The sequence below is a fragment of the Terrapene carolina genome, unplaced genomic scaffold, assembly GCF_002925995.2.
Source record: "Terrapene carolina triunguis isolate 2854851 unplaced genomic scaffold, T_m_triunguis-2.0 Scaffold96, whole genome shotgun sequence".
Taxonomy (NCBI): domain Eukaryota; kingdom Metazoa; phylum Chordata; order Testudines; family Emydidae; genus Terrapene; species Terrapene triunguis.
Genome location: NW_020664447.1, coordinates 22,720,254 through 22,743,462, shown reverse-complemented (window position 1 = coordinate 22,743,462; position 23,209 = coordinate 22,720,254). Strand labels below are relative to the sequence as shown.

Genomic DNA, 23,209 nt, shown 5'->3' with positions numbered 1-23,209 from the left:
GAAGCAGCGCCGGCCCGTGCCGCTTCCAGCAGCTCCCATTGGCCTGGAGCAGCGAACCGGGGCTAGTGGGAGCCGCGATCGGCCGGACCTGGGACGCGGCAGGTAAACAAACCAGCCCGGCCCGCCAGGGGCTTTCCCTACACAAGCGGCGTCCCAAGTTTGGGAAACACTGGTGTAGAGAATACGTACATGCACAGCCCCCCAGCACAGAATAGTAGTGTAGACCATGAGACCTGAGCCATACAGCTTAGGTGAACAGGCCCAAAGGGCATGGATGTGAGTTTTACAAGGACCTAAGGTGGCCAGGTGTCCTGTTTTCGACTGGAAAGTCTGGTCGAAAGGGGGACCTGATGGTGTCCAGTCAGATCTACTGACTGGACACCCAAAGTCCAGTTACAGCAGGCGGGGGAGGCACCTAGTCATTACCCACGCCAGCCCCCACTCAGCTGGGGCCACCTCCTACCTGCATCGGGCAGCTGCAGCTCCCAGCTCTGGCTCTGCAGGCAAGTCCCTCCTGACCTACGTGGGGTGGGGAAGAGCAGTGAGCAACAGGGGTAGGGGAAAAAAGGAGCAAACAGAGGGTGGGAACTCAGGAGGAAGGGGCGGGGCAGAGCCTCAGGGGGATGAGGAGGAGTGTCCAGTTTTTATATATTACAAAATTGGCAACCCTATACATAAGTCCCTTCATTTTCAGTTTAAACCTATTTTTTACTGAAAAATTCCCAAGTTTTACAAAAAAATATTATTCCATTTTTTTCTGATTTTCACCCTACTTTTGTATCATTCAAATATATATAAAAAATAACTTGTTTTATTATTAGGACAATACAATACATTGCATGAGATGTATGTATTCCGATAATACATTAGTTTGTGTGTATATGCAAAGCTGCCTGATGAAGTAAGGCTATATATTAGTCTAGAAGATACATGCAATAAAGAAACAGGCACCCACTCAAGCTCTGAAATGCGTGCGCATCTGAACATACTGATGAATCTGACACCCACTGCATACACATTTCAAGCTGTTAGCAGATAATGGTTTAAAAGATTTGACACATTAAATGGGAAGAAAATGAAAACCTGGATCAGAATACATTTCAGAACACAAGGAAGTATTCAAAAGTTTAACAAAAACAGGAGAAAAGGATGAAGTGAGTGTATGCACTGCAAATGGTGTGGCCCAATTATTAAATGTAAATATTTATAGGCTAATAGTTCTAAGTCTATAACAGTAAACTGTTTATTCAAATGAAAAAAAAAAAGTTTTATTTGGGGATTAGAGATGTATTGTTTTCTCAAACTCAGAGGTGGCATTGTGTTTTGAGTTCCGTTTTAGTTCTGCAGCAAACCACATTAATGCTTCGAATTCTGTTAATCAATCTACCAAATACTTTTTTCTCCTATCTTTCCATCCACCAAAATAAACCCCGATATTTACCCAGAAAAATTATTAAGAGGTTTTTGCACCGATTTTCACCTGTTTTTGTTGTGGTGGTAATAAACACTGATAAATTCCTGGGGAAAATTAAATAAAATAAAAACTGAAAACGAAGGGCCCTAGCTACACAGCTCTCTAGTAGCTAGGGTTCCCAACTTTGGTTGGATGAGTTCCTGGAGATTTCATCACAGGACATAATCTTTAATTTAAAGATTAATCTTTAATTCCTGGAAACTCCAGGAAAATCCTGGAGGGTTGGCAAACCTACTAGTAACCCAAACCATGCCTTCCCATCTACCCTGCTTTTTAGCAGTGTAGCGTCCCTGCTGCCTCCCCATTGCCAGAGTCTTTCCTGTAGTGGGGAAAAGGCTCCAGCAGTAGGGTGGCTCCCCCCTGCTGAAGCCTTCCTCCGCTGCCTCCCCTCTGCCAGAACCTTTCACTGACATGTGTAGCTACAGACACACACACACACACACACCCCCCCCACCCCAGTGTGGACACAGCCTGTTTTTCACTATGGCATATACATGTACACTACACGCCGCCGCCAAAGGTGTGTAGCATAGACGTAGCCTAAATGCCTTGCCCAAAGTCAAACCAAGTCTGCTGTAGGAACAAGGAGTTGGATCGATGTCTCCAGACACGCAGGGCTTTATTGTTCACTGTCTTTTGCCTTGAGTAGTCATTTACACCATTACTTCATCTGCTAGTTTAGGCGACAGATCCTACTGGACAAACAGACATTAAGTTTCTAAACCAGACACCCCAAAAAAGCAGAACGCAGTCAACCTACCCTCCAATTAAAACTGGAATCTCCACTCATGACTAGAAATCATTCAAGCAATTTCAGGAACAGTCCTTCACAGACATCCTACTTCATCTGTTTACAGTGCAATTTAGTCCTATTAAAAATTATGGCTCTGACAATAGCTTAGTAGCTCATTAGTACAGTGTGCATTTGCCTTTTGATGGCTAGTCATCAGGTGCGTGAGGTCAGTTTGCCAGTGTAAATATATAGCAACTGCCCTGATTTAACAAAACCTAAGGAAGAGCTGATTAGTAATGGGCATGCAGCCAACATTTTGTTGTTTCTAGAATATAGCCATTTGTTTAGAATGTTATGAGGCAATAAGTTTCCATGAGGAAAGAACACAGCACCACATTATAAGAATCATGTTGCTTCAGTGGATTTGTCCTCCCTTTCTCTCTGTGTAAAGGGTCTCTAAATAATACTTTAACCATCTTAGGAACAGGCAGCACAAAGCACTACAGATGTAGCCACAAGCCACTCCAAGAATCATGGCTGTCTAATGTTATTGGATTTCTGCAATTCTCCTACCCACTCCTCTCTAAACCTAGAGAAACAATTCCGCTCTAGGAGTAATCACATAGGAAGTGGGTGGTTGAAAGTGACACGAAAGGTTTGTGGGGGCTCTTTGTTCAGGCAGGCACTATATTTAAAACTGATGTAGAACATATTTCATTCGGTTTACAGAGACAAAATGTGATTCATTCCCCGCCCAAACGAGTCCACTTATTTCAAAATGAAAGACAGTGAAAATGTCAGCCCCCTGGTTTCCCTACCCAAGCGCTTTCTAGTTCTGGTGCAAGACTGCAAAATGTAACTTCTTGATTGGAAGCATCACTCACCCCCTCCCCTCCACCCCCCAGCTAACACAAGTGGTACAGCACTAGTGGTAGCGCAATAGTAGGAAATTTTTAAGGAAAATAAGGCTAGTATAGACCAAGCCAATGAGAGTTAGGACACAACCTTAGCACAGCCCCTATTAGTTCACCTGGTAAAGGAGCAATTTACGTACCGAATGGCCAGGTTGGAGTCTCACCTGTGGCAACATGCAGGATGTACATACAGCAAGGGCATCTGTGGGGAGATTGCAACCTTATGGACTCCCGTTATTACATTTTCCTCTCCTAGTAAAAATCAGGATTAAACATTCTTTGCAAGAGACATCTCAATAAAATTGCTGCAGCAGCTTGATGAGGGCTCAGAGAAAAACGAAGACGGCCTCATTGTTTGCTTCTCTGCCAAAAGCTGGGCTTGCTATGTGCATGTCATAGTAGAAGCTGCCTCAGTCCCAACCACTCAGACGGTGGATATTGCTCGGCTGTCCATTGCTCTCCACTTTTCCCTGAACTGGGACAATTCATTTGGACTGTACACATTCCAAGGGTTTTTTGTTTTTTTTCTTTTTTTGCAGCATTGTGGGTGAACTTACAATGGTGGAAGAATGCTTTCCAATATAACAGAACTGGTAGCCTGGGACCTCACAGTTACATGCAAGTCTGCCATTCACCCAGCAACTGCCACATCTCTGACTGCTGAATGTATGATGACACAACCTCATTTCTCTAGATGTTTAATCTCCCAGTTACAAGTGATCAATCCACTTGCAGCCTTACAGTTTGCCACACCCTATGCTTGGAGTCCAAAGTTGCCCCAACAATAAATAATTTACATTTATGTCACAACTTCCATCAATTCTGTTTCCATAGAAATCAGTGAATTGTGGGACTCAGACAAGAGTTCAATGCACTGCTCTGCCACAGACATGTGGAGGGACCTTGGGCAAGTTGCTTAGTTCTCTGTGCATCAGTTTCCCCATCCATATAATGGGATAGTAGTTCTTCTGTACCACAGAGAGGTGCAGTGAGAATAAATATATACATTACAGATTGTGAGGTGCTCAGATAGTAAGATACTTATACAACTCCCACTATCAAAGATTGATAAGAGGACCATGCTTTGGAAGCACACTATCCAATAGCAGCACTGGGGGGAGGGGGGGAGTAATTTTGATAGGCAAAAAGTGATTTATACCATCTGGAATTTAGTCATACACCAGGATTATCACCTCAGCTCTTGCCAAATTAACCACCACCAGTGGTCAACGCTTGTTTTATATCTCACTTGAGGGAAAACACCCACCAGTGCTACACTGGGGCATGAGTTCTGCTCTGACCAAGGAGGAAACACTCCACTCAGTGAATCATTAACCTTGCTTCCTGGGAGATCTCCCATTCAAAGAGTGAGCTGGCCTGACACAGTTTAGCCTGAAGAATCTGACAGGGTCACACCAATGCCAATACCATCAATAAACTTAAAAACAAACAAAAAACCAGCTTTTTCTTTTCACGGTAACAGGCTTGTCAATATTATTAGTGCCCTTTCCTGTGTGGGGATTTTAATTACAGATCAATTAAATTTGTGTCACTCCGGTGGGAAATTAGCAATTGTATGAACTAACTACAGGACCCTTCCCTATGACGCCATTATCCCCTACCCCTTTTTCCTTTTGCATTGTATACATTTGCCTGGCATATAACAAGTGAGCCAGTGAATGACCAAAGAGATTAAATGAGATTCACTGTTAGACTGTTATCTACAAGTCAGATCTCCTTAATTCGTAAAACTGTAGGGTTAAGTCTCTTTATTTAATGCAAGTAAGGCACCTCAGCCCAAACTGAACAGGAGGATGAACTAGGCAAAGGGAAGAAGACTCTGTCAAATGTAACACTCAGCTGTTTTATCACTATTACCATAGTAAAGTTTTATAAGTAGGTAGCAAGGGTCTTAAATTAAACGTCACATATCATCTGGCACTGGAAACATGAAATGTAGTTCCCTATAGGGAAAAAAAGAGTGACAGCTCTGCTCAGCTTGTCAAAATGGCATTTGCCTCATAATCAGCTGTTCAGGCAAATGAATCACCATTTGGCAGAGACTGTTACTGAAAACTACTTGCTAAAACTTCAGATGAAGAGGCAATTTTGTAGTTGTACTGAACTGTTTAAAGCCCACGTTTCTCTGACAGTAACAATAACACAGAAGAGGTGACAAAGAACATTTCACGGCTTTAAAAAATGAAGTTGATATTTAAAAAAGGACATTTAATCTTCTCCCCTTCCTGCTTCTCCTTCCCCACAAAACAAAAGGTACATCCTGCAACTATTTCCCTTTTAGACAAGTCAGGACTGTTGCTGCCTTTTTGTGTTGGCGCCAGAAAGGTTGTTAACTAGACTTATAAACTCCAGTTAATTGCCTCTGTGCACTGATCTCCTGTTTGTATAAATACACACAAACCCCCAGCCTGTTAGACTTACACCGGTGGTCACAGGTAACAGCTACACTGAACTAGTTAATTGAAAACTAGGTTCTGTGCAACAAAGAAGGGTTCCTTTAATTCAGATGCTGCTATGCTAATTTGCTTGCGTTAGTTATAAAAATAACTACATACAGTTTATAGCATTGCAGCAAAAACAGATTAAGGAGACTGCTGATAACCATGTGGACCGTAAACTATCGTGCTGGAAATGGATGGTTAATGTACAGAAAAGCAGGGTAAATTAGAAAGTACAATATGCCAATTTAGAAGGGACCCATTTTCCTAGGAGCCTGATCCTGCTAGTTGCTGAACACCCTGGTCTCCCATTGACTTCAATGTGAGTTAGGGATTCTTAGCACTTCACAATTCTGAACCTCACTTTGTGTCTATATGTATGAATCTACTGGGATTTATGTTGAACTCTAGTCTGCAGACACTCAAGAGGCACAGTGGGAGCAGAGCTGCAGTCAGAGTCTGTAAGAGCAAGGTTGACCTTTTGATATACAAACCCCCAAGGAGGAGCAGGACCTCCAAGTTACCAGATAGGAAAGGGAGGGGAAAAAAAGTTAGGTCTCCCTCTGGTCCAATTGCCAAAGGGCGGTGGGTACAGGAACACAGGCTGGCCAATGAGCTGCTGAGCATGTGTGGGGTCACGAAGCCATGAAGCTTTTGCTTGTATTTATGGCCAGATTTTTAGAAGAACTTTACAATTTTATAGTCTGGGCCTTTTATTCATTCTTTGTGTAATAAAAAAAATGCAAACAATCATACAATGGCCTCATACAATGCTCTAGGTACCTTTGACAAACCTGTTAATTACCCAAGATCAAATAAAAATACCAAAAATACACAAAGAGAAAAGTTAACCTCCCTACATTGCTGCTACCCAGCCAACATCCATCGCTTCACAGACAAGCAGTAAAAGTGGGCCTGAAGGCTAACAAACAAGTTCCAAAAGCTCCACGCCAAATCCTTCTTCTCCAAGGAAATTGCCTGCTGGATGCAAGGGTTGCAGATCTCTCCAGACAACTAGACAGACTTATGCGCACTGCTGGGGAAGAACCAGCGGTTGTGATACATGTAGGTACCAATGATATATGGAAAGGTAGGAAAGAAGTGCTGGAGACCAAATTTAGGCTGCCATGTAGGAGATTAAAACCCAAGACCTCCATGGGAACATTCTCTGAAATACTTCCAGTACCACATATAGGGCCAGTTAGACAGGCAGAACTGCAGAGGCTCAAAGCATGGATGAGACGATGGTGTAGGGAGGAGGGTTTTAGATTTATTAGGAACTGGGGAACCTTTTGGGAAAGGAGGAGCCTAGACAGGAAGGATGGGCTCCACCTAAACCACAAAATGGAACCAGAATGCTGGCATGTAAAATTTAAAAGGTCGTAGAGGAGTTTTTAAACTAAGGGCTGAGGGAAAGCTGACAGGTGTGGAGTAGCACACAGTTCAGACAGATACATCCTATAGTGGAGGATCTATTATCAGGGATTTTTTATATTCTAGCAAAGAGGAGAGGATAGAAGTTGATAAAGTACAGAGAGGAACTGAAGAGAAACAGTAAAATGAAAAAGAGTCCCATTCAATGACGTCACTTGGAGGGCAGACAACTAAAAGTGCTGGTATACAAATGGTAAAAATCTAAATACTAAAATGGGTTAACTTGAGTGCCTGGTATTAAATGAGGATATTGATATAATAGGCATCAAGAAACGTTGTGGAATGATGATAATCAATGGGATATGGTAATACAAGGGTACAAAATATATAGGAATGACAGAGTAGGTCGTGCTGGTGGGGGAATGGCACTAAATATGTGAAAGAAAGCACACAGAGCCAAATATAGTAAAACTCTTAAATGAATAAAACTATACACAGAATCTCTATGGATAGAAATTCCATACTTGAATAACAAGAGTATAGCAATAGGAATATACTACCAACAACTGGACTAGGACTGTGATGGTGAAAGTGAAATGTTCAGGAAAATTAGAGAGGCTTTAAACATAGAAAACTCAATAATAATGGGGGATTTCAACTACTTTCATATACACTGGGTACATGTCACCTCAGGGAAGGATGCAGATATAAAGTTTCTAGACACCATTAATGAGTGCTTCTTGGAGCAGCACGTCCTGGAACCCACAAGGGGAGAGACAATTCTTGATTTAGTACTAAGTGGAACACAATATCTAATCCAAGAGGTGTATGTCCCTGAACTGCTCAGTAATAGATACCATAATATAATTAAATTTAATATCCTTGTGAAGGGGAAAATGCCAAAGAAGCCCACCCTAGTAACATTTAAGTTCAAAAAGAACTACACAAAAATGAGGAAATTAGTTACATAGAAATTAAAAGAACAATCACAGGAGTGAAAGGCTGCAAGCTGCATGGAAACTTAAAAAAAAAAATTATTATAGAGCCTCAAATTATATTATATATAAATATAATTATATATAAACAGATAACTAGAAAAATGCCATCATGGCTAAACAACAAAGCAAGAGAGGCTGTTAGAAGCAAAAAAGCCTCCTTTAAAAACTGGAGGTCAAATCCTATGGAGGAAAATAGAAAAGAGCATAAACTCTGGCTAGTCAAATGTAAAAGTATTATTAGGCAGGCCAAAAAAGAATTGGAAGAGCAATTAGCAAAAAACTAATCGCAAAAACAATTTTAAGTACATCAAAAGCAGACAGCCTGTCAGTGGGGCCATGGATTCTCAAGGTGATAAAGGATCACCCAAGGAAGACAAAGCCATAGTGGAGAATCTAAATAAATTCTTTGCATTGATTTTCACTGCAGAGGATGTTAGGGAGATTCCCACACCTAAGACAGTCTTTTTAGGTGACAAATCTGAAGAACTGTCCCAGATTGAGGTGCCAATCGAGGAGGTTTTGGAACAAACAGATATATTAAACTGTAATACGCCACCCGGCTAGACGGTATTCATCCAAGAGTTCTGAGGCAACTCAAATATGCAATTGCATAACTACTAACTGTGGTATGTAACCTATCACTTAAATCGGCCTCTGTACCAGATGTTTGGAGGATAGCTTATGTGATGCCAATTTTTATAAAAGGCTCCAGAGGCAACCCTGGCAATTAGAAGCCAGTAGGCCTAACTTCAGTACCAGGCAAATTGGTTGAAACTATAGCAAAGAACAGAATTATCAGACAAATAGATGAACACAATCTGTTTGGGAAGAGACAACATGGCTTTTGTAAAGGGAGATCATGCCTCACCAATTCTTTGAGGGGGGTCAACAAACATGTGGACAAGGGTGATCCACTGTATATAGTGAAGCTGGACTTTCATAAAATCTTTGACAAGGTCTCGAAGGCTCTTAAGCGGAATAGGCAGTTATGAGATAAGAAGGAAGGTCCTCTCATGGATCAATAACTGTTTAAAAGGCAGGAAACAAAGGGTAGAAATAAATTGTCAGAGGTAAATAACCGGGTCCCCCAGGAATCTATACTGGGACAAGTGCTGTTCAACATAGTCAAAAATGATCTGGAAAAAAGGGTAAACAGTGAGGTGGCATAGTTTGCAAATGACACAAAATTACTCAAGATAGTTAAGTTCAAAGAAGACTGAATAGTTACAAAGGGATCTCAGTGACTGGGCAACACAATGGCAGATGAAATTCAATGTTGATAAATGCGAAGTAATGTATATTGGGTAACATAATCCCAACTATACATATAAAATGATGGCGTCTAAATTAGCAGTTACCATCAAGAAAGATCTTGGAGTCATTGTGGATAGTTCTCTGAAAACATCCACTCAATGTGCAGCAGCAGTCAAAAAAGCTAACAATGTTAGTAACCATTAGGAAATGGATAGATAATAAGACAGTAATGCCACTATATAAATCCATGGTACACTCATACCTTGAATACTGCATGCAGTTCTGGTCGCTCCATCTCAACAAGGGTATTTTAGAAATGGAAAAGGTACAGAGAAGGGCAAGGGATAGCTTCCATATGAGGAGAGATTAAAAATATGGGGACTGTTCAGCTTAGAAAAAGAGATGACCGGGGGTGGGGGGGCATGATAGAGATCTATAAAATCATGAATGGTGTGGAGAAAGTGAATATGGAAACATTATTTACCTCTTCACATAACACGAGAACCAAACAGAACAAAGTCACCCAATGAAATTAATAGGCAGCAAGTTTAAAACAAACACAAGGAAGTACTAATTCACACACACAATGCACAGTCAACTTTGTTGCCAGGGGATGTTGTGAAGGCCAAAACTATAGCTGGGTTCAAAAAAGAATTAGATAAGTTCATGGAGGATGGGTCCATCAATAGCTATTAGACAAGATAGTCAGGGTGTCCCTAGGCCTCTGGCTGCCTGATAGTGGGACTGGATGACAGGGGATTGATCGCTTGATGGTTGCCCTGTTCTGTTCATTCCCTTTGAGGCATCTGGTGTTGACTACTGTCAGAGGATGGGATACTGGGTTAGATGGACCATTTGTTTGACCCAATATGGCCATTCTTATGTTCTAAGGTTTATCCCCTCAGAATAAGAGTCAACGTCTCTGAAAGCCAACTGTAAAATATGAACTACATGGGGAAATGGAAGGGTGGGGTAAAGACAGAGGCCATTCTTAAGGAGATATTCAAATAAGAGATCCTTAGAACTTTAGGTAAGCATCCAAAATGGATCTCCAAACTTTTTAAGGTTCATCACTAGTCTAACCAGCCCCTCTCACCACTCCAGCCTCCTCTTCCTCCCACCCCCAAGACATTGAACCAATGCACAAAATAAATAGGCATTTGCAAAAAACAATTTATAATCCCCAAATGAAAGCAGACATACACAGAAATTCCTAACGTTATATATTGTACCTATTTCATCCATGCTCCTTAGGACCTTGAAGGACTCACTGGCCCTTCTGAACTTTTTAATTAAAGAAATAAAAGGCTATTTAAGAGAGGGGAGGAGATTGCTGGAATCCATCCAAGTCCTAGCTGGGAAGGGAAGAGCTGCTAGATTTATATTAGATGAAATCATAAATCTTCATCCACCTTTTGCAGAGCTCTAAAGCTAAAAATAACTACAGTGCCTGCGGGACTTCAACATTTGGATTAATCAAGTCTTGTAGTGCCAGAGGGAAAAAACGTTACAAGAACAAAGCGCTGGAGGATTTCAGGGGCAGAGCATTCAGGCAAGGACGCAGTATCCAGAGAACGAACTGCTGTTTGTTTCTGGTTCAAGCAGATGTTCCAGGAGAATTACAGCAGGGGAAAGGGGAGAAAAAAGAAAAAAAAAAAAAAAAAAAAAAAATCTCAGTACCAAAATAGTCTATTATAGAAGGAAAAATAGATGTTGGCCACAATGGAGGGGGGCAGTCAGCCACCCCAGCTACTGTACCAGAACCCAGTTAATGTGAGGTTTGGGGGTTAGTACAGAATGTGTTACATTACAGTCCATGATCTGGTACGGTATACTCAGTGTCCATCTGATCACAACTTCCCTCCAGCTCATTTTGGAATTCCAGTACCAAACAACCCTTAGTGAGGAACAAGCAGGATACAATTACCACACACTATGCAAACCCTGGAAGTACTTACAAATAAGTAAATACATGATTTAGCAACTGGAGGGAAATATGGAAACAATCAGGAAACTTCAAGAGAATACAAATGCACAGGATAAGAGATAAGGAAGACCTATCCCGTCATCTACGGTAGAACCTCAGAGTTACGAACACCTTGGGAATGGAGGTTGTTCGTAACTCTGAATGTTATGGTTCTTTCAGAAGTTTACAACTGAACATTGATGCAGCTTTGAAACTTTACTGTTTTTGCAGAACAAAAATGCTGCTCTCCCTTTATATTTTTAGTAGTTTACATCTAACACAGTACTGTACTTTATTTCCCCCGCCCCCTTTTTTTTTTTGGTCTCTGCTTCTGCCTGATTGTGTACTTCTGGTTTCAAATGAGGTGTGTGATTGACTGGCAAGTTCATAGCTCTGGTGTTGTTAACTGACTAGTTCTACACATCTATACTCTATACATTGTGGCACCTTTGTTATGCTACTATTTTGTCCCATTGAGTTTTCAATACATCAAGCAATGGGGTTTGCTGCAACTTCCCTTAGGAGACTCCTCCATTATCTAACAGATCTTGCCGCTTGGAAGTTTTTTCCTGATAGCTGGTGTAAGGGTATGTCTACACAGCCAACATTAAAGCAGTGCTGCGGCAGCGCTTTAACGTGGCTGTGTAGTCGCGGCTCCAGCGCTGGAAGAGAGCTCTCCTAGCGCTGTAATAAAACCACCTCCACGAAGAGAATAGCTACCACTTTATATACCACTTGTATAAACCACTTTAGCCTCAATTTTGCTCATGTATGCCTTATACTTACCACAATGTTGAGAAGTAGAAGCCCTCTTTCCTCTCTCCTGCTGAGCTGTCTGTCAATGATAATTCCTGTTTGTGGCTCCCCCTTCTTACAATCACTCCCAGGCCCTCAAATGAAGCCTTGCAGATGCCATTTCCATTGCAGATTTTTGGTTAGCAAATGGGAGTCCATGTGAACAGGTGTCATACCAGTAAGTAGTTCTTAGTCCGCTCCCTGACTCTGCACTGGAATACGTACACTTGAGATGTTATACCTTCCCTTCTCTTTCCAGGAGGTCTGTTTTTCCAGGAAGATGGTCACCTTTACATCTTCTGACAAGATTTCTTGTCACATGGAGCCTTAGCGCATTCTCCAAAGGGCTCTTGGTTATTATCTCCACTTGGATGACGGAAGAAAGACTGTTGTCCTAGTTCCCCAATAGATCATGTTTCTCTGATGCCACCTTAGCAACAGTATAGCTTGTTGTGGACCTTTCACAATTTGATTAGCTACACTGATTTCAGAGTGGGTGTGGGCCTCTAAGATAAGCGCTACTGCAAAGAAAATTAACACACTTGTTTGCAGTTGAGGGAAAACAATTAATGATTCTATTTTATGACTTTGTACAAGGGAAAAATATATGACATATCACTAGGCCTATCAGAAGTCTGCTTTCTGTGTTTTGATTGACATGCTTAATTAGATCTCAATGTAACATTCAGATAATCATTAACAATATACCGCGCTTAGCTCAAGGAGAATGAAAGGTGAGAGAGAGAGAGAGTGAGAGAGCGCGTGCATTCAAACAAACAATCATTTCAGTAACTTACTTTAGGGTCTGCACACTTGAACTTTAACCTTTCCACCATCTCCAGCATGGCCACCTTCAGGTCAACGGGTTCTCTATTCTAAAAGGAAGGGAGGACAGAGGTCACGAAACAGCACTCATTTTTACTCTACCAAGCACAACAAGGATTTTCACAGGACAATGGGAGGCAGCAATTTTTCAGCTAATTCTATCAGCCAAGTTGCAGTGAACCCATGAATACATTTGCCTGCGCTTCTGGGACTATTTTTGTTCAGGCAAAAGGCATGAGGAAAAAAAAGCTGCCGCCAAGTGAGCTGAGAAAACTATTGGAATGAAAATTAAATGCAATTGCACAGGCTGACTCTTTCATTGCTTTGTCGCATGGCTCGGCTGTACCCATGTTCACTGAATTAGGGCCCAATCCTACAAGATGCTCATTGCCCCTCAACTACTACTAAAGCCAATGGCTCAGTAACTTGCAGGAGGCACTCAGCACTTTACAGGATAAGGCTCTTACTGAGGATCTGCAAGAATGGGGTGGCCAGGGTCCATGTAACATTTATATTCTATAATGGGCACCGGCTGCCTGATAATTTAATCTTGCACTTTTTGTAGATCCATTTATAAACAGGAGCAGAGAGAGAGATTAAAAAAAGGAAAGAACTAATTAAGGACGCAATCAAGAGTTCATACTTCAGGAGAGCGAAGTGAAGTGATAGGCACTTATGGAATCCCTGGAATATTCATTTTCTTTGCTTCAACTGTTCTCTGCAAAAAGTAAAGTTACACTTATTTGAGAGGATATTTGCACAGGATGATTCTGCTTATAGTGACTGTTTCTGATGTCTTCCTTTATATTATATATATATTCATTCCTTGGGACAGCTGCATCAAAACAGGAATAATGTCATCTGCTTCTGTTGCTCATTCCTCACTGGAAACCTACCTAATTAAGGTATTTATATAGCGCCAGTCAGTTTCCAGGCATCCTATCTTCTATTCCTTGAGCAATCAATTATGACATTCAGATTAGGATTTCAAAGGAGGCGGAAGCAGCAGGAACAGACAAAAATCAAAAGCAACAAAGATCTTATTTGTATACAGGTGCTCCAAGTAATCAACCAGATAAATGGTAAACTATTAAAATATGGTATATAAGCAGGACTGTTTCCAAATAGAAGTTTTTCAATGAGGCGTCAATGGCAAGTGTCCAGAAGGACTAGTTTGACATGAGACAGAAGGCAAAGTGATTTAAACAATGCAAGCAGCATCCCAGTGATCCTTAACACACACCCAGAGACAGAAAACAAGAGCATTTTTTCCTCTCAAAATACATTAAATGTCAAAGCAGAGAAATGTGAGCATGTCCCATCTGATTTAAACTTCTGTGCTCTAGATCCTCCACAGTAGCTCCTCTGATCCTAGTTCAGAGACTAGGATCTGCTAAGGGCATTACCTGAGTCTTTCATTTCACTTGCCATGTGGCTCTTCCACAGCATTAAAACATCATTCAAATTATTTTTGATAAATAAGCTATCAGAGTATGACTTTTGAAAGTCGAACAAGGCTGGTTATTGTCACCTATTGACAAGGTATTGATGCTATTACTTGGAGCATGCTCTTTTGGAAAGGAGAGTTGAGTCTGAACACACATTCCAAAACTAGAACGATCCAAGCTACAGCTAAAAATGTTTGTTACGCATTAAAGATTCTCTCTCCACTGTGGATACAGGAGTACAGCCAGCAATTTGAAGTTTGCAAAAACCTAACCAACCTTATCCCCCCACCCACCTGACTGAAGCAGACTGATTACATCCTTGGTACTGCAGGCCTACCATTGCACAAATAAGGGTACAGAGCAACCTCAATGCTCACTGATTTCACCACCTCCAGAGCACTCAGGACCCTGCGGGACTGCACTTCTAGAGCAGGTGAAGTTAGACACAGACACCCTGCTAGGAACTCAGTAAGAAGCAGGATGAACAATGAGAACTGGCTAGTTCATTTCAAGAAACAGTGCTCCAAGGAAATTAAAATTGCACCCAGTATACACCTGCCCAATCTGTAATAGAGATGGGAGCATCATGGTTAAATTGGGTAAATATGAACCAGGAGTGTATTCAGTTAATTTATTCTGTGAACTTTGGGATACAAAAGTTTAAAGTAAGAAAACATGTGCCGGGGTGAGATTCTATGCTACCCAAGAGGAGATGGGCCAAGGCTCAGATGGCTAAAAGCCTAAGTTATGGCAACATCCAAGGGCTGTGCTCTGGGTCAGTGTTGCAACTGCCACTCAGTGAAAGTCACCATTTGGACTTTGAAAAGTCTCCAGATGGAGCAAAAATCTCTCTAAACTCCAGAGAGCCAGTATTTTATCTGAGTGTGGCCATCTGGGTGATCATTTTCCATTGGCTGCTGTCATCACATGGTACAAAGAAGCCCCAACTCCACACTACTTTCTAGATTTGATGCCTGAATCCACTGCTAGTGAAGAAGTCACCGACTTCAGCGGGAGCAGTCCCTCCATCTTTTCCTAAACAGGAGAAGTCTTGTAACCAACAAGACTTCTAAAGTACATATGACTGCAATGTTTTGCTACTTGGTAAAAGCTTTATAGATTTGTTTGCAGGGACACATCGTAATGAATTGTTTCTTGTTTCCTTGTTTCTTTTTCTTATTTTTGGGAAAAGGTGATTAACATATGAATTACGTCAGTATGCCCTTGAACAATTCAGTATGGATTTTACTCAACTTGTGGTGGAGTCAGTTGTAAATGTTATGCTTTTGAATGCTACTGTAGCATGCAATTTGAAATAAAAATCCACAAGTATAAAAGCTAAAAAGAAAAGGTTGCTTCTCTGACAGATGTGGTAAACATTAGGACAGCTAGAGACGCATTCATTGGAGTTTTAAAATAATTAAAACTGAATTTTAAATAAAGCGAATACAGGCATCAAGACAACCATTTGCCTTTCTTCCACATGGCTGCGGAGATTTATTGAAAAGGACAATTCTAAGGACCTGACTGCTCTCCTGCAAAGGTTTCCCCTTTCAAATATATTGTAACAAGATTTAAGTGTTCTGGGTGAAGTGCCGGAGGGTGGACAGAGCTCTGGGGAAGCATTGTGGGTACTGCAAGGTTGACAGACACACAAGAGATTCTGTGTAGGGGATGGTAGGGGCGCTAAATAGGCGGTGCTTCTTCTTTTTCAATGCTTAGCTGAACAATCGGCTGTACCACTTGTTCGCCATTTGGTCAGTTCCTGTGTGGCCGCAAGGCCTTGACCAGTTGAAAGTCCTATGTCGGAACAGACTTGATGCACCCATGTAATAGGGGGGTCTGTCTCTGGGCCGCCTCCACCCCTCAGTTGGTGGAATTGTATCCCGGATGTTCCAAGCCACCCAGAGAATGGCGTTTGCTGGAACGCCTTGTGGCATTCTGGCAATATGTCTGAAAAGCATAAGATGCCGGCTATGGACAAATGGCCCCAGTAGTCTGTAGACTGGAGCAACCGTAAACATCTGCGTTACAAAGTCATTCCACTTTATGCCCAATATACGATGTTGGCATTTTGTGCGGAAAGCCTCCAGCTTTGTCCAGTCTGAGCAACACAGTGTCCATGTTTCGCAACTGTACAGCGGAGGATTCAGGATCTATTCGAGTTGTATTTGATCATGCCGAGATGATGTTGATTCCACATTCATCGTAAACGACCCTTTGTAAAGGGCTGTGGGTGATCAACGTCTGAGGGGGGATTGATGTGTGCTGGGTGTCTGGGGGATGCCAGGGTTGGTGCTGAGTGTCTAGAGAAATGCAAAGGGCTGCATGGCGAGTGCCTGCAGGAAGTGGGGGGAGGCAGGTAGCTCAGTCCTGAGAGTCTCTTACCTGCTGAGCCCAGCAAGACCATTTGCAGCCGGAGGCTCCATCCTCCACACTGCTGGGTCCTGAGTGACAACAAGGCAGACTACAGCTGCTGCTTGCCGCTGCCTAGAGTTACACAAGGAGCGACTGGTGCCACCGCATTTCCCCTCGTCGTCTTCCCCCCGCCAAAATCTGACACCCCTGAAGTGCGCATGGACAAGCGCCTCCAACTCCAAGCAAGGTCTGACCGGAACTGAAGCTCACTCCCTGAGCACGGGCAAAAGCAAAAGTCACCAGAGTATCCACAAATTTATTTAAAAGTCACTGTTCAGCAGCCTGGTGCAGCAAAGCTTGACAAATCTTTCTGAGACTAAAAAGCTGCTAGATTAGCAACAAATTTGCTACATTGGCAACACTGCTCTGGACTGCACCACTGCCCGAAACTGTCTGCTTGCTGCAACCCCCACCCCTAACATGCCCTCTCATCCCTGCCCCCAATGCCAAGGCTTGTGAAGGCTAACTCTCAAGGACTCCTTATGGCTGCCTCCACAGTACCTGCCCCCGGCCTGTCCCTTCCAGATCTGATGCTTTTAGAGCTGCTTACACCATTTCAGCCTTTTTACCCAGAACAAAGGAGCTGGAATGGGGGGGGGGGGGAGAACAAGGATCCCACCCCTTGTTTTTAAAGAGATGCTAAGGACCCACAGCTCCAGTTCAAGTCACTGGAAGCTATGGGTGTTCAGCACATCGGAAATAAGTCCCTTAATGAAATGGGCATTCATTAATCCTGTTGCACTACTAGCCTTGTTCTAATCAGCAACTACTTGAGCGCCAAAAGAAATTCCAATAACAATTTCAAAAAAATGTAAGGTTCCCTCCAGGGGTCAGCCCATATACTTTTCTTTCAAACCAAAAAAATCTATTAACAGAACCACTACCCCCTCACCTCCTCAAACGCTGGCAATGCTTGGATTCAGATTCCAATTTAGCAGGTCAGGCCCATCTCTAATTTTCTGGGTTTCATCTTATTGACTTGGAACTCTCAGCCAAAGAATGACCTTGACAAACAAGAACAAGATTTCAGCCTATTATCCAGCCCCTTCACCTCTGCGAATGGGTGGGGGGTGGCGTCTTTGTTACTGACGCTTTCACTTCTTCTAAGGGAAGCACAATAACAATCTGAGACACTGAAGTGACACTACTGAAACAAGTATGGCTTGGGAGCACTCTTCAAAAAAACATATTGTGCACGTGAATGTAGTGCTTACAACAGGAGTTGTCTTGACAGCCCTGGAGACTGAAGTCCCAACTTTAGACAGAAAACAGGCAACGCAAGGAGAGCAGCCAGACAAGCTTCCCCTATGTGCTGCAACCCAGATCAAAGGGATCAGCTCTCCGAGTTGGAGAGGAGCCTGCTCTCAGTGGCCCTTCTGCTGAGACTCCAAACATCAGCGCTACGGGCACTAGCAATTTTTACGATGTAGACCGCGAAACTGGACTGAGCCAACAAATTTATTTCGCACAGGCCACCCAACAGCCATCAGACGGTAGGAACTCTCAGCTAAATAGCAGCAGCAACTAATGGGGGTTGGATACAACTCAGAGGCTTTTAATATCTTACTACCAATCCCCCATGAATCATCCAGTCCACTCTTTGTGGAACTATGGGAGCAGGTTTCAGAAATGTGCAGCTGAAAGGCAACAGTAGGGTAGAGTGAAAGTATGTCTACACTGCAGCAGGGAGCAAGCCTCTCAGCCTGGGTAGATGGATTTGAGCTGGCAAGGCTTGTGTTAGCACACTTAAAACAGCAGTGTGGGCATAGCGGCATGGGCTGGAGCTTGGGATCTCCAGCCCACTCAACTCCCTAAGCTCCCAGCTGCAGTGTAGATGTAGACTTTAGCTAGTCATTTTAGCTGTTAATGGAACAAATAAATCTGCAGTGAAGTGAACAAAGAGGAAGCAGCACGTCTGTGTATTTTTCCCCTTTCTATTTTGATACTTAGAAAATTAACACCATGTCTTTAAAAACTCCCACACTTCCTAAGAGACAGAGCAGCACTTTTCCTGGGATTGCAGAAAAACAACCATCAAGGCTGGAAGGGAGGCCTAAAATTAAACCTACCAGCTGTGTCTTGGTTTGCCAGAGCACGCTGCACCAGCAGGCTACTGAAATATACAAGAATTTCCCACTTCAGAGAGTAAGAGGTTTATACATGTCAATAACCTCCAAGGAAACCCAGGAATATTACATTTACTGAGAGCTACTTGCCTATGTCAGATTTCATTCCATAGTTCCCATGTTTTGTTTCACCATTGGAGATGCTCTTTACAACTGATTGGTGGCTGGTTACCTTTCTCCATGTCCTCACAGGTCAATGCCCCAGCACAGTTGCTGCCATCTCACCGTCTCTCTTCCCCTGATCTCTAACCCATGTATTTTTCTCCCCCCCCTTTCTTGATTCTTGCCCCGTGTCATCTCCCTTTATGACTGCCCATCACACTCACCCATAAACAGAAGGATTGGAAGAGATGGAGAAAGAAGCAGTCTATTGATAACTCCCTGGGGCCAATCTACACATGCTCTTGTAGCTGCCCCAAGTACCACAGAAGCAGAGAAAAGAAGCTTGGTCTGGCTGGTTGCTTCTTGAGCCTGTAGTGACAGACCCTGAGATTTGTTTGCTAACTCGCTTAGTTTCAGTATAGAAAATGCCCTCATCAGGGGAAGGGCAGGTCAAATGTGAGAACAGTATGTGGAAAAACTTCCCAGAAATGATTGCTTTGCCAAGGATATTAAAGACACCACAAACCATCCCTCTGGGGCAGACATGGAAATGCTGAAAGACAAAACCTTCCTAGGATCTCTAAGAAGGAACACACTGCATACAGCCTGTGTGCCAACAGAAGGCAAGTTTTACTGATAAAACTTTGCAGCATGGATCATCAGGCCTTAGAGTGCATTAACAACCATGCTTTCAATAGGCAGCCTACTGATGGGTCCAAAGGAAACCTTCTCAACTGGACACAGCAAAAGTTGGGTCTGGTTTATATTTGGGTTGTAAGCAGCAATACACAATAGAGAATTTGGTTATGTTTGTTTCCTGGGTGCACTGTAAAGACAAAAAGACAGACGGCCTTACTCTCTTGAGGCTCTGATGGGATTCAAAAGCAACTTCACTGGCATCAGTGGAGTTACTCCAGTGTCAACTCATGCAAGAGAAAAATCAAGCCCACAATACCCAAGAGTTTATAGATCATCATCAGGGGAATTAACCTCTGCACTAGCACAAAGGCAGAGGGGAGGTTGCTTGTGCCTCCCTTGTTCAGGAGTATCGGGGGCCAGTTCAGCTTCCGCAGCAGAATACTGCAGTCCTGAGCATTAGCCTATTTTACATCCCCCAATGCCCTAGTGCCAAAGGAGCTTGTGGCAATGGGGAACTGCTGGAGTGCAGGATCATCTCAGGCAACCAACACCCAATTTAGGAGTGTGGCCTGTCTCTTGCACTGGTGGGGGGCAGACATGAGATTACACCATCCTAAAGAGGTACCTTGGGCCTGCTCTAAAGCCCCTTCTTTCTCCATCTCTTGCCACCCTTCTGTTTATGGTTTAGTGTGATGAGGAGCCATAAGAAGGGAGGACACATGGGGCACCAGTGAGTCTGGCCTAACACATCCTGGCAGGCCATACTGGACCCTGAAACTGACACACCGCATAACAGCCCTGCAAAGAGAGCGACTGCCCCTCTTTGTGCCTCAGTTTCCCCAGAGTGTGCAATGGGGCTCCACTCACAACACCGGTGCAATGCTGCCACTTCACTGGAGCTCTTCCTCCGGCACCCCGCGAGCAGAGGAGAGGGTCCCAGGGTGGTGAGAAACCGGGGGAAGGCAGGAGGAGCCTGTTGTAGAGGCTCGAGGGAGGGATGCAGGGAGGGGCGCTTACCCTCATGGTCTGGTAGGCTTCATCCAGGGTGATGAGCTGGTGCTGCCGGTGGGTGCCGGTGACGGCGCACAGCACGCAGATGATCTTCTCATGCTCTTTGCAGTACAGGCTCAGCTCCTGCCCGTGCTCCTCGCACTTCTTCCGCTCCAGCTTGGGCGCCTCTTCCCCCGCCTCGTCGCGGCCCGAGGCAGGGCCCCGCAGGCGGTGGGCCGCGTACTTCTGGCCATGCTCCTCGGCGTGGGGCTGGCAGAAGGAGAAGCCGCACTCCTCGCACACCCCCACCGCGCTCTCGGCTTCATCGGGCTCGCAGACATCGCACGTGCCGTCGGGGGGAAGCTCCTCGGCGCGCTCCCCCTTCGCAGAGGCCATGGCGAGCCTCTTCCAGGGGCGGCCTGGCCTGGCTGGTGCCGCAGCCCCCTGCCCCTCCTGGTCGCTTCCCTGCGGCAGCTCTCAGCTGGGTAGCAGCTTCCCCCCTTCCAGCACAAGCCTCCAGCTGTTCTCTGCCCTGCGACACTTGAACGGCCCAGTTGCTCTGCTTCCTCGTCTCCAGCTACAATCCCTCTCCTTCTATTCCTGGCTGAGCTCCCGGCCTGATCCCCTCCGCCTCCCACCTTCTGAGCAACTGGGATTTAACACGCCAAAATAAGCTCACCTCCCCCCCTTAGTTTTGATGAGCAGGGTGCTGGGATCCCAGTTGCTGCTCTAAACAAAGCAGCAGGGCCCAATACACATTAGCAGCTACTTTCACTTTTAAAGTTCAGGCCATCCTGGTTTTTACTTCCTGAGTCATTTAAAGTGGCAATGGCCTTTTTTCTCTCCCCTCCCTTTAAAACTGCAGGAAGCATCAGATTTATCAGAACACGTTGATTTGAAGGGGAAATCCCTCACCTGCTGGGATTAATGTTAAAGTAGGTTTTTTTTTTTAAGTATCTCCCTCTTGGTATGATGAAAAATGCGTGTGTGTGTTTCAGTGAGACAAGGTGGGTGAGGTAATATATTTTATTGGACCAGTTTCTGTTGGTTAGAGAGAGACAAAGCTTTCAAGTTTACACAGAGCTCTGCTTCAGGTGTGGGACCAACATGGTGGCAACAACACTGTTTCAGTGACTAATTTAAAAATCTCACTCCATTGTATGTTTCCTAGGGCAAGGTGTTCAGAGGCTAAATTCAGCATCAGTTAGGGTTGCCAACTTTCTAATCACACAAAACTGAACACCCTAGCCCTGCCCCTTCCCTGAGGCCCTGCCCCCCACTGACGACATTCCCCATCCCTCCCTCACTTTGGGCTGGTCTACACTGGGGGATGTAAGATACGCAACTTCAGCTATGGGAATAGCGTAGCTGAAGTCAACGTATCTTATTTTGACTTACCTCCCGTCCTCACGGCGCAGGATCGACAGCCGTGGCTCCCCTGTCGACTCCGCTACCAACGCTCACCCTGGTGGAGTTCCGGAGTCGACGGGAGCGTGTTTGGGGATCGATATATCACATCTCATCTAGATGTGATATATCGATCCCCGATAGATCTATTGCTACCCGCCAATCTGGCGGGTAGTCTGGACATACCCTTTCACTAGGTTGGGTTGTGGGAGGGGGTGCAGGCTCTGGTGTAGGGCTGGGGATGAGGGGTTTGGGGTGCAGGAGGGGGCTCCAGGGTGGGGCAGAGGGATTCAGGGTGTGGGAGGGGGCTCAGGGTGTAGGAGGGGTGAGGGCTCCATCTGTGGGTGTGGGTTCTGGGGTGGGGCTACAGATGAAGAGTTCAGGGTGTGGGAGGGGGCTGCAGCTTGAGGCAGGGGGTTGGAGTGCAGGGAGGGTGAGGACTCCACCTGGGGGTGTCGCTCTGGGGTGGGGCTGGGGATGAGGGTGCAGGAAGGGGCTGTGGGTTGAGGCAGAGGATTGGGGTACAGGAGGGGGTGAGGGCTCCATCTGGGGGTGTCGCTCTGGGGTGGGGCTGGGGATGAGGGGTGTAGGAAGGGGCTATGGGTTGAGGCAGGGGGTTGGGGTGCAGGAGGGAGTGAGGGCTCCATCTGGGGGTGTACACTCTGGGGTGGGGCTGGGGATGAGGGGTTCAGGGTATGGGAGGAGGCTCTGGGCAGGGGCAGGAGGTTGTGGTGCAGGAGGGGGTGAAGGCTCCATCTGGGGGTGCAGGCTCTGGCATGGGGCCAGGGATGAGAGGTTTGGGGTCCAAAAGGGGGCTCTGGGTTGGGGGGGGCTCAGCGATGGGGTAGGGGGTTGGGGCGCAGGCTTACCTCCAGCAGCTCCCAGTCAGAGATGCAGCAGGGTGGCTAAGGCAGACTGCCTGTCTGTCTTGATTCAGCACTGGGCCCTGGAAGCAGCCAGCAGGTCTGGCACCTAGGCAGAGGCACGGCAGGTGGCTCTGTGCATTGCTCTCACCCGCAGGCACTGCCCCCACAGCTCCCATTGGCTGTGGTTCCTGGCCAATGGGAGTGTGGAGATAGTGCTCAGGGCGGGGGCAGTGTGCGGAGCCCAGTGGGTCCCTCCCCGCCTAGGAGCCGGATCTGCTGGCTGCTTCCGGGGCGAAGCGCGGAGCCAGGACAGGTAGGGACTAGCCCGCCTTAGCCCCACAGCACCGTTGACCGGACATTTAATGGCCTGGTCAGCGGTGCTGACTGGAGCCGCCAGGGTCCCTTTTCGCCTGAGTGTTCC

The 23,209-nt window shown here is 45.0% G+C and overlaps 1 protein-coding gene across 1 annotated transcript in view; it reads right to left on the bottom strand.

Annotated features, from left to right (window-relative positions):
* Positions 1-21,341, bottom strand: part of TRIM44 (tripartite motif containing 44) — a 98,852-nt gene extending 77,511 nt beyond the window's left edge. The window contains exons 1-2 of the mRNA XM_026651479.2: positions 20,543-21,341; positions 12,765-12,842 (exon numbers count right to left, since the gene is read on the bottom strand). Of these exons, the coding sequence (XP_026507264.1) occupies positions 12,765-12,842; positions 20,543-20,911 (447 nt within the window). The 5' untranslated portion in view covers positions 20,912-21,341. The remainder of the gene's footprint in view (positions 1-12,764; positions 12,843-20,542) is intronic.
* Positions 21,342-23,209: the final 1,868 nt, after the last annotated feature.